This window comes from Dromaius novaehollandiae, chromosome 13, assembly GCF_036370855.1.
Source record: "Dromaius novaehollandiae isolate bDroNov1 chromosome 13, bDroNov1.hap1, whole genome shotgun sequence".
Classification (NCBI taxonomy): Eukaryota; Metazoa; Chordata; class Aves; order Casuariiformes; family Dromaiidae; genus Dromaius; species Dromaius novaehollandiae.
The window spans coordinates 25242316-25253346 of NC_088110.1; the positions used below are offsets into that span (position 1 = coordinate 25242316).

An 11031-nucleotide genomic window follows, 5' to 3' on the forward strand; every position below is an offset into this window, starting at 1 on the left:
TGGGCCGTGTGTCTCTCGAAGCTGACCTGCAGCCTGAGGAACCTCTCCAAGCAGGCAGCAGGCACCAGCCGGAGGAGCAGCTCAGCCTGCAAGACAAAGCTGCTGCCCTCCGGGGGAACCGTGGAAGAGGGACACGGTGATGTGCCAGCTCCGGGCCGTGCTCTGTGACGCTGGCCTGCTGGTAAGGCGCTCGGGAGCACCCAAGCCCATGACGAGCTGGGAGACCTCAGCAGCAAGGGTCTGCCCTGTGCTTGCATGGGCAGTCAAAGCATCTGCTTCGGGCCCTCACGTGCTCTGGAAGGGATCCGGTGCAGCAAGAGCATCATGTATTGCTCTGCAGGAGAATGTGGTGCTTTGGCGTGTCAGACTGACTGCTCAGAGCATGGTTCAGATTCCTCCCTGCCAAGTGCCCAGGCAGCTGTGAGGAGCAGAGAACTGCTGCAGTGTTTGTCTGAGCCAGTGTGGCCTGTGCTCAGCAGGGCCAGCATCAACTACTGCAGAGAAGGTGCCGGAAACTCGCAGCGGGTGGTTTAGAGCAGCTTGTTCCAGGGGCTGATTTAGAGATCGGCTCATGCCCAGGACAGGGCATTTCTTTCTGCAAAGCTGCTCCCTGTACACAGGGCTCATTACTTTCTGTCCTCCCAGGGCACTCATCGCTGCTGTCTTTGTGTGGCGGTGAGTTGCACCAGCCAGGTTCCTTTTGTTGCTTCTGATCTGGCTTGAATTTTTTTTTCTCCTTCGTGACTAAGGAAGATCACAACACCAGCTTTGTGTAAGAAACTCCTGAAAAGAGGAACAGAGCCACCTGTTATCCATGTCCCTGAAGGCACCACAAAAACTAATGGGCGTACCCTGCATCATAAAAGAGTCAGGATAGGAAGAGTTTTCTGATGGGGAGGAGAACAAAGCACATGAACAGGCTGCCTGGGGGCCTCGGGATTCTGCATCGCAGAAGATCTTTAACGACAGATAAACAAAAGACAGGGCACTTGGAGGTTCCCCTGTCTTGGCACAGGAGGATGAGCTACCAGTCTCTTAGGGTTCCTGCCAGTCTTGCTCTGGGAGCTGGATAATTTCCTAAGTCTAACCCTGCTCATACCTTGAAACCCAGCTCTGCCCTCTTCAGAGCCCCACTGTAGAGTCTCCTTTAATGTTCACGGTGTATCAACACATCATTTCCTGGGGTGATTCTCGTCTCTAGAAAAATGAGTGTGCTTGAGGCTTAGATGGGTACTCACTCCTGCTGTGGTTCACCTGATCTGCACAAGACCCAGCCCCAGCTTTGTGCCGCAGGTGGTCTCACATCTCCAGATGTGCTGCCCGTATTCTTGCGCTGGGTAGCAGCGTTGGTTTGTGGGAGTATTCTTCCCTCTTCCTTGGCACCTCATTTTATGGTTCTGCAGACTTGCTGGCAGGAGCACTATGGAATCACTAAATCACTGTAAAGCAGGCTGAAGAGGTGAATCTTAGCTCAGCAGTGCCTACTCATAGGTAAGAATGGTTGGAACCACGTGGCACACACGGGTTCTGCTTTCCTAGGGTCTTTTCACAAGAGCCCAGGGCTGAACCCTGTTTCCATTACTGGTGGTGCTTCCGCTGGTATTGATGTCCTGGTTTATCTTACTCTGAGTCTGCTGTTCCTGAAACAGCCTATTCCGCAACACTAGCGTGTTTTCCCATGTAAATTCATCCTTATGCGGCTTCCTGGTTAGTGATGGTCTTTCAGCTCTCTTCTCGGGGAGCAAGGCGCTCTGTCCTGCGTGCCGTGGCATGGAGGAGTCCCTGCGTGCAGACACTCTCCCCTGCCCGTCCTCCGGAGGGACAAGCTGGCAGCTCTGCCTGGTCCCTCGCACCGCAGCCTTACCCCTCACCCACGTGTACTGAGCTGGTGGCTTGGTGCTCCTTCGGGCGTTTCAGAGGAGCCTGACGGCCCGGGACGCTCTTGGATAAAGATGTGGCGCGAACAAGTGCCCCAGCGCTGAGAACTGCTGCCAGGGCCCCGAGCGAAGCAGGACCCAGGTCACAGTGCTGCAGTGGGGTAGTACTGCACGGCCAGCAGCCCCGAGCTGCTCTCGTTGGTAGTACCTCCAGCCATCTGCATTGCTTCAGCGAGAGCTGATAGGAGCCTTGTTTCCAGAGCTGTATCCAGGAAGCTGGAAGGGCATTTTCTAGGAACCTGCATGTGGAAAGAGCTGGGTTTGGTCCCTTTTACTCCCTGCTTATCTGGTCACAGGTCACCCAGTAGCCAGAACATGTGCTTTAAGGTATGCTGAAGTGAGCAAGCAGGGCCTGGAGGATGTCAGTGGCTGATGAGGGCTCTGATACCACCATCTGTAAGACATGTGCTGCTGTGCCTCAGGCTTTGGCGTGAACATTGCAGTTCCACCCCCGGTGGTAAACATAAGGGTGGATGAGGCAGAGATGGGAGCGTAGATTTGCTGTCAGGACTTTTGGGTTCAATTTGCGTTCTCAGTAGAATAGCTGTGTGCAGTTTCCTACATGCGCTGCTTCGCAAATGAGCTGTGCAGGACGTGGCTGTCGGGCGAGACCACCTGGAGAGCAAGGCTGGCTGGATGCCATTGAGTCTTGCTACGCGGTGGCGGTGCCAGGCTGGCCCAGGCAGCGTGGAGGTCCGGGTGAGGCTGACGGCGAGGGCTCACCTCTGCTCCCCGATGGCCGTAGGAGCCCACTGCCCTTTGCCCACCCGCTGCTGGAGTGCTACCATGGCACTTTGGCTGCGGCAGAGGTAAACTGCCTGGACCTCAAGGGCTGATCTGCCTTCTTCTCGGTAACCAAGGGGGACGCAGCTCTCTGCGAGCCTCGCGCCTCTGCGCAGAGCCACGGCCGTGTCAGCGCTAAGCAGCCCCCGCTCGGATGACGCGTTCTCGGTGGGAGAGGGCGGAAGGTGCCCGGGCAAATACCAGGGCCCAGCACAGAGGGGATCATGCCAGCACCCGCTGTGGCTCAGATGGGGCTGGATGCCTGCAGCCCCGACAGCCAGAGCTGCGAGCGACAGGAGAAGGTGAGCGAGGTTATCAGCGTAGGCGCTGGAGAGGGACCCCGCCACGCACCGGGGTCCCGGAGACAGTTATACAGCACAGACCGTGCAGGGAGAATAAAGAAAATAATAGAGCATGGACTAAAATGATCTGCAGGGCTGATTTCTCTCCATGCAGTCTCTGAAGGAGCAGTCTGTGGGGCTGTGGAGGACCAGCGAGCCTCCAGGCTGTGAGGCTAATGCAGAGCCACGGCTGTTTGTATAGCTGCAGAGCCTTTAAGAGAGACTTGGGAAAACTAGCTTGGATTCCAATGAATATTTACAATTACGCTGCTCCAAAGCTGAATCCAATCACAGCACTGCAGTGCGCAGGCTTTGTGCATCAAAAGAAAATGAGAGGAAAGCAGGAAAGATGGAGTTGCCTTCGGAGAGACTTATAAACACAGATCTCCCTGCTTGTGGCAGAACTAAAATGCTTTATTTCTGATAGGAGCAATTTATTCTTCAGGCATTTTGCTTGATATTAGAAAGTGCCTGGCTGTTTTTTGAAGTGAGAGTCTCCAGTAGATGGTCTTTAACTCAGAGTGAAAGAAAGAAATGGAAAGCATTGTAGTCCATAATTTTGATTTTGTACTAACAAACTCCAGAAATAGGGAAGCATTTCCACACTAGAGCAGGGACTCCTTTCCCTCCCTGGGTTCTTGGTTACCATGCGGAAGAGTTCTGGGCAGAGCTAGCTTTGCTGAAATCATGCTTCTAATGTGATGTTTGACTTAGCGCCACGCTCAGTGATTAAACAGGATGATCGGACAGAGAAAGGAAAGGGGAAGGCTTTCATCGCAGCTCAGTACTGGGCTCTTCCTTCTGTAGCGGAAGGTGCTCAGAAAGGACGGGGTCGGGAGTCGCTGCACGGCAAGCAGACGGAGGGTTTGTGCCTGCCGGCGCCCTGCAGAGAGCCCTGCGCAGCACAATATGCAGTGTGTGACAAAGTGGCTGCGCTGCTGGAGGTGACGGAAGGGACAGCAGCGAGCAGCTCACCTCCAGGAGCTGCTGTTGCGGCCTGTCCGTATTGTCTGTTCGTGAACTCCTTCTTCTACGTTGTGCCAAGGGAAATCTTCTCGGATTCGCTGCCTTGCTTTGGCACCTGGCAGAGCTGTAGCTACCCACCCACCCGGGTGCTTTAAGACCTACAACGTGCCCATCAGTTGCACGTGATGGGAGCTTGTGCACGCTGACACACTGGAGCAATCGTGAAAGCTGGCAGGCGCGAGACGGGCCAAAGGCACTGGCTGGGGACAGCGTGGTTGACACAACCAGCGGTTATCCTCCTTAGGTCAGACACTGCACGCAGGACGCCAGGCACCAGCGCTGAGTGCTGCCTGCTGCTCTGCCATGCGGGGCTTGTGGATAATCCGTGGCTTTTGGGTCCTACAGCACCCAAACACGATTGCTCTTAATTAATTACAAATAATTAAGGCATATCCTTGCATCCCACCATACGGAGCACTACAGCAGCATGAGAGCCGATGCTTTGAGAGAAGTCAGGTTAGGAACCATGCTGCAAGTATGCGCAGTTACGTCGACGCAGCCTGCGTGCTTGCAGGCACACCTGGCCTGGGAGAGTCATCTGCAGGGCTCGTCTCCTCCGCCCGCGGCCCCAGCAGGCAGCACGTCTCCACCCGGAGCAGAGGCAGCCTGTCGCTGCTCCCAGACTGTGCTAATCCCTTCGTGTGTTTTGAAGATGATTCTGTTTCCTGGTGCATTTCACCTTCCGGCTGCGCAGATCCCTTCTGCTGGACGGGGATCTTAGAGGATGCTGAGGGGAGATCCCAGGAAGCTGCTCTCTGATCTGAGTCGCGCTGCTGGGCCAGGGAAGCACTCCGTCACTCGCAGGCATGGCACAGGGCGTTCCCTGCAGCTCGGCGCATCCCGAAGTCGATAGCCCTCAGCAGGAACTTGCATTCAGTACTATACTGTCTGAGAGGCTTAAAATCAACTGTGAAGTTTCAGTATAGCTACAAAAATCCTGTTTTCAGTTTCTCCACTGGTAGCTTGCTCCAGAATGAGACAGTGCAATTTGGTGATTGATTCCTAGAATCTGGCTAGTACATCTGAACTAGGGTATTTGGAATCACTCTGTGCAATATGAAAAACAGTAATTCATTTCATTCATTTGAAGTTGCCTTGTGGGAATGGCAGCTGCCCAGACAAATTCCACATGAAGATGAGAAATGTGACAGAAATCAGAGGTCTCCCAGTTCTGTATGCTGCAGAAATAATGGTGCAGTTCTACACCCCCTGGGAAGCCACTGTGTCCATCCTGCTCCCTGAGGTTCACTGTAGGCTCCTGTACCAGCTCCTGACAGACACCAGTTCTCGAGGCAAAACCAGCACGCTGGTTGACGAGAAGAGGAGCAGCCTGCTTGCGGAATGCTGATAACCCATAGCCTGCTGGAAAACACCAAGTGGTTGCTAATGTTAGAAGCGGGTAAAGGCTCAAAGCAGCAAATGCTCTTGGAGCAGGACTTGGCTAACAGTCCCCGGGAGCCATCGGTGCGAAAGCTGGAAGGGCTGTGAGGGTTTCCCTTCACCTTGCTGCGTAACTCCTCTTTGAACTGGCTCTCCGGCCGGCTCGGCTCTGCCCTCCCCTCTGTCCGCATAGCCCTGAGATGGAGAAAGCTGGCGTGGATGGGTGCTGTCAGGAGCGGGAGCAACTGCAGGCCGTGGCCCCGGTTGGCTGCGGAGCCCGGGGCGGGAGCACCAGCAGCACGGCTCCGGGCGGCAGCCAGGGCGGCAGTCTGCGCGGGCTCTGGGGATCCCGGGCCCCGGCCAGAGCCATGTCCCGAGGCCGTCGTGGACCGGTGCCTCCCCCAGCCTGTCCTGGGCAAACCACGGCCAGAGCTTGTAATTCTGCGACAGCAGAAAGTGCATGCAGTTAGGGGTGGCTGTGAACTGGTTTACGTGCTCTGCAGGAAGCATCCCACCAGACATTAACGGACAAACACTTCCTAGAGAAGTGTCTGTATGTTCTCCAGCGTAACAGACAGCAGTGACTATGTAAACAGCTGCTGCGGCAAACAGCCCTGGAGTTACTGCAGTTACTGTCATCATCCTGGGAGGGTGTAAGAACAGCTCTTAGCCGCCGTGGTCCTGCCCAGGATGCTCTGCCAGCCTCCTGTGACCGCCGGCTCCGAAGCTTCAGAAGCAAAAGTGGGGTCTGGGGTTTAATCAGTATCAGTGGATTTTTTTTCTCCCATGAAAATATTTAATCTCCTTGAATGCATATAAACTTTGGGGACCTACCGTATCCTGTGACAAGCAATTTGGCACAATATATGGCATGTAAAAAAAAAAAAAAAAAAAAAAAAAAAAAAACACTTTTTGTTTTGTACTTGTTACCTGCTGATTTATGAGGTGCTGCTAGTTCATATATTAACAGGACAGTGAAAACTCATACTGCAGTCAACCTCTACATGCCAGACTTGATTTTATAATCCTCTGTCACACTTCCTTTCAGTCATCGCTTTTCCAGGCTGAAGAGACTATCGAGTTTTTCCTCATATGGAAGATATTGCTTGTATTTGATCAGCCTTGTTGCTCTTCTCTGAAACCTTTCCAACTCTATTTTTCTTGAGCGAGACAGACCAGAACTGCGTATGGTAATCACAATGCAGATTGCATTATGGATCTATTCAGTGGCATAACTATGATCTGTTCTCTATTATTCTCCTAGTAATTCTTAATAGTCAGTTTGCCTTTTGGACTACTCCTGAGCACAGAGTAAATGTTTCCATAGAACCATCTCTGTCCATCTGTATCTGCTTTATCCGGTACAGCCCCAAGTTCTCACTCCTGGGGAGGGAACAGAGCTATAGGACTTGGGGCTGCAAGTGAAGTATCGTAAGAAAGAGCAAATGCCCCAGAACTTCAGCAGAGTTAAGGTTGTCTGGCGGTGTCTCATGCCTTCTAGAGCATGAACAGCTGCTGAACATTTGAAAACCAAGAAATGAAGAGCTAAAAATCAGCCTCACAACACTACAGCGCTGTCCTCTTGCAGGATGTCTGCTCTGAAGCACCCACGCTGCCTGACAGGCTGTAAACGCTGTGGGAAGAGAGGAAGAGCCTTGACTTCGCACCTGCGCTTACCCCTGCCAGACAGGCCACGGGGCTGCTGGCAGCCCGTGCGGCACAGGGAGAGACCCGCGCGCTCCGGCTGACCCGGGGGAGGCTGCCTCCCTCTCCCGAGACGCACGTGCCCAGTCCAGCTCCCGTCAAGTGGCTCCCACGAATCTTCCCACCATCCAGCACAACCACACCTAACCAGGGAACGCAGCTCGAACGCCGGCAGATAAATGTGGAAGTGAGGTCGCTAGCAACGAACACAAATAATGGCATGTTCTCTTAGTCCTTCTTCATGTTTTCTTTCTGCAGATTCACAGGCTGAGGCAGGAAAGCATCACATAGTCTGATCTTCTGCACCTGCAGTCCGGAAGACTTTGCCACGTTACCGCTGCGTTCAATGACCTGTTTGACAAAGGCACCTTCAGGAGGGCGTTCAGCTGGACTCGAAGACATCAGGACATGGTAAATCCACTGTCTCCTCCTTTGGCAGTCAATCCCTTTGCATCACCCCTACTGAATTTTTTTCTATGATTATTGCATGCGAATGGGGCTAATGAAGTTTTTATTCAGCAGTAGTGTGTTCCCAACTTTGCGCTCCTCCTGGGTTTTATGCTTTTTCTTTTCTATATCTCACTGCTCATTTCTTTTTGTCCAGAGGTAAGTTTAATCATGAAGAGGAGAAGGGCATGAGGTTCCTCTCGTTCTGCCTGTCCCATACTCTCAGGCGCATTCTCATGCCCACCCCCCCCTTTAGCTTTTCTTTTCATTCGAGGTCCTCCCTGTTGTCCCCACCACGAGAGTTTTTTTCCACTCACCCAGCTCCCTCTGCCTCTCCCCACAACCCCATTCTCCCCTTATCTTTTCCCACCTGCCATTGCCATTGCGGCTGGTTTGCGAGGAGGTCCCCAGAGCTGATACTGCTGTAGCTGTGTGGGTGCGTTAATGGCCACAACTGAAAGCAGAACCTGGGCATCGCACGCCGTGACCACAACTGAGCACTGCTGCTTTTCCTTCTCCCAGTCTGCCCCTCTTCCATCAGATCTCTGCTTTTGGCTGATTTCCAGCTCACAATTACTTATGGAAACATGGCAGCTCCTACCCAGCTATGGACATCCTTCACCCACAGGCACAGGAAAGCAAGGCCCAGGCTGCAGGAGCAGAGGTGGCGGTGGTGACCACGAGCAGTAAACAGGACGCAGCACCAGAAGAGGCACTGCCCAACGCCGCTGCTCCACAGCAGGCAACCGCGTTGGGCTAGCGTGCACCTCCGGGGCTGCGCAGGGCTGGTGCTCGTCCGAGCACTTTCTCACCACCCCCGCTGCTGGTGTGCATTCATCCCTTTAATTCATGGCCGAGACCCTGGGCCTGTTCCCACCAGGGAGCTGGAAAGGGGAAGGAGGCACAAACGTCTGTGTCGCCAGTGGAGCCCCCAGCTTCTTCCAGCAGCAGAATCTGCTCTGTGCCAGGGCCAGGCAGCGAGAGCATCCAGATGTTGGCTCCTGCGCGGCTGGGCTGGGTGGGCACCCCACATGCCCCACCAGTTGCCTCAACTTCCCCCTCCTGCCCCCCGCTTTGGAAGGAAAGCAGAGGGCTGGAGGGACAGAGGAGGCAACAGCACTTCGGTCTGCTCCAAGATGGGGCTTGGGCTCTCAGCAGGTTCTGAAATGCAGCCAGGCACGTTCCCACCTATTCCTGCCACTGTAGCTGTTTTCTACTGCTCTCTATTTTTACACTTCCATTTCTTTTTCCCCTTGCTCTGGAGGGGACCCTCTCCCAAGAACTGCAATGTTTTTTTAATAAGTATTTTTCAAGTAGCTGGCTGAGTCCCTGGAAAGGATAATGAGATCATTTTCATTGCAGAATGCAAAGCCATGCAAGCCTTTCCTGTTTGTTATTTCTCCCCTGTAGAATCTGACCATGCTGCTGATAATTTATGTTTGTTGATATTCCTCGGCAGCCAAACATACAGAATGTGCCCTAGACAGTATCCAAATGTGATTAGACCTGAGGTACCCGTTTCCTATGAACATAGAGAATTGGAAATTATCACTAGAACTGCAGAGAAATAACCTTTAGGGCTCATTAAAATTCCACAAACGCAAACTCTGTTCCTGCTTTCCCTTTCATGAAGCCAGCCCGGTGCTGCAGATGCTCAGTGTGCAGGCGGGCTGGGACCCTCCTCTCCCCCTTTAATCTGCTCCTCGGGTTCAGGCAAAGACTTGGCACGCCGCATGTTTATGTCTCCTTCCCCCCTGGGAGGCGTGCTGTAAATCTGAGGGCAATATCTCTATCGAGAGACCCGGCAGCTCTACCTCTGCGCTGGGTTTTGGCTGTGGGGGACGGAAGGGAAGGCGGCAGGAGCGGGCGATGGCGCAGACCCCGGGCGGGCAGGGCCGGAGGAGGCCCCGGGCACGCGGGCTGGCGGCCATGCGGTTACCAGCGGGCGGTGGGGCCCTGCCCCATATCCGTGCACCGGCGGGGGGCCCTCGCCCCACAGCCACCTCCGCGCCCACCTCCATGTCCACGTCCATGTCCACGTCCGCGCCCACGTCCACCTCCATGTCCCCGGCCTGGCCGGACCGCACTGCACCGGGGCGGCCGGCCGCGGCACTCGAACCTTACGGAGCGACCGAAAGTGCCGAGGACGCAGAACCTTCTTATTATTAAACAGATGGGAAATTGATGTTTACGGAATCTGTGTTTTAATCGCATTACTGCAGGTATTTGGCAGGGACCCTCGCGCGCGGGGCGCCAGCGCCGCCTTTGATCCGCGGCGCGGCCGCTCTGGGGCATTTTCCGCGGCCCGCACAGCCGGCTGGGCCCGGGCAGGCGGCGGAGGGTGAAACCGGCGCCGAGGCCCCGGGGGGCGGCGGCTCCCCGCGGGGCCGGGCCGGGCCGGGGCGGCCGCGGCACAAGAAAGGTGCGGGCGCGGCTCGGCGGCCCCGCGGCTGGGCCTGGCCGGTCCCTCATTGTCCGCGGCCCGCGCCACCTCCCCCCCCCCGCCGCCGTCGCCAGTCACCGCGGCCCCGCCGCCATCTTGGGGCCGCCGCGGCGCCAGCGCGGGCCGACAGCGACCCCTGCCGCCGCGCGGGGGGAGCACCGGGAGCCGGGGGGACCGGGCGGGGTCCCGGGGGCCGGCGGGGGATCTCGGGGAGCCGGCGGGGGGGCCCCGGGCTCGGCCGCCCTGCGGCTCTCCGGGCCGCGGCACCCCGTGGTCCCGTGGCGCGGCCTCCCCCGCGGGGCACGGCCCCCCCGGCCCGGCCTGCCGAGCCCCGCGGCGCTGCCCCGGCGGGCCCAGAGCACCAGCCCGGGGTGCCCCGCCCGCTCGGCCGGCCTCGGCCTCGGGCTCAGCTCAGGCTCGGGCCTGGCTCGGCTCGGCCTCGGGTCAGCCTCAGCTTGGACTCAAGCTTAGGCTCGGGCTCTGCTCAGGTTCAGGCTTGGGTTCAGGTTTGGGCTCGGCCTCATGCTCAGCTCACACTCGGGCCCAGCTCAGGCTCTGGCTTAGCTTGGCCCAGGCTTAGCTTGGCCTTGGATCAGCCTCAGCCTCAGGCTTGGGCACTGCTTGTGCTCAGACTTGGGCTCCATGTGGCTCCGGCTCTGCTTGGGTTCAGGCTCGGGCTCTGCTCGGGTTCCAGCTCAGGCTCCATTTGGCTTTGGGCTCCGGCTCCGGCTCCGCTCGGGTTCGGGCTCCGATTCCAGCTCCAGCTCCAGCTCCGCTTGGCTTCGAGCTTGGGCTCAGGCTTGGGCTCCACTCAGGCTCTGCTCGGATTTAGGCTCCAGTTCCAGCTCCGCTAGGCTTCGGGCTCAGGCTCCAGTTCTGCTTGGCTTTGGGCTCGGGTTCAGGCCTGGGCTCTGCTCGGGCTCAGGCTCCACTCAGGCTCAGGTTCAGGCTCTGCTCAGGCCCAGGCTCT

General features: G+C 56.4%; 1 protein-coding gene across 9 annotated transcripts in view; it reads left to right on the forward strand.

Annotated features, from left to right (window-relative positions):
* Nucleotides 1-9803, forward strand: part of LOC112985566 (uncharacterized) — a 120219-nt gene extending 110416 nt beyond the window's left edge. For all 9 annotated transcript variants that reach the window (XR_010391497.1, XR_010391499.1, XR_010391496.1 and 6 more), the window contains one exon: nucleotides 7430-9803. Coding sequence is in view for 1 of the 9 variants with exons in the window: in XM_064519885.1 (XP_064375955.1) it covers nucleotides 7430-7467 (38 nt within the window). In the remaining 8 variants the exon portion in view is untranslated. The remainder of the gene's footprint in view (nucleotides 1-7429) is intronic.
* The last annotated feature ends 1228 nt before the right edge of the window (nucleotides 9804-11031 follow it).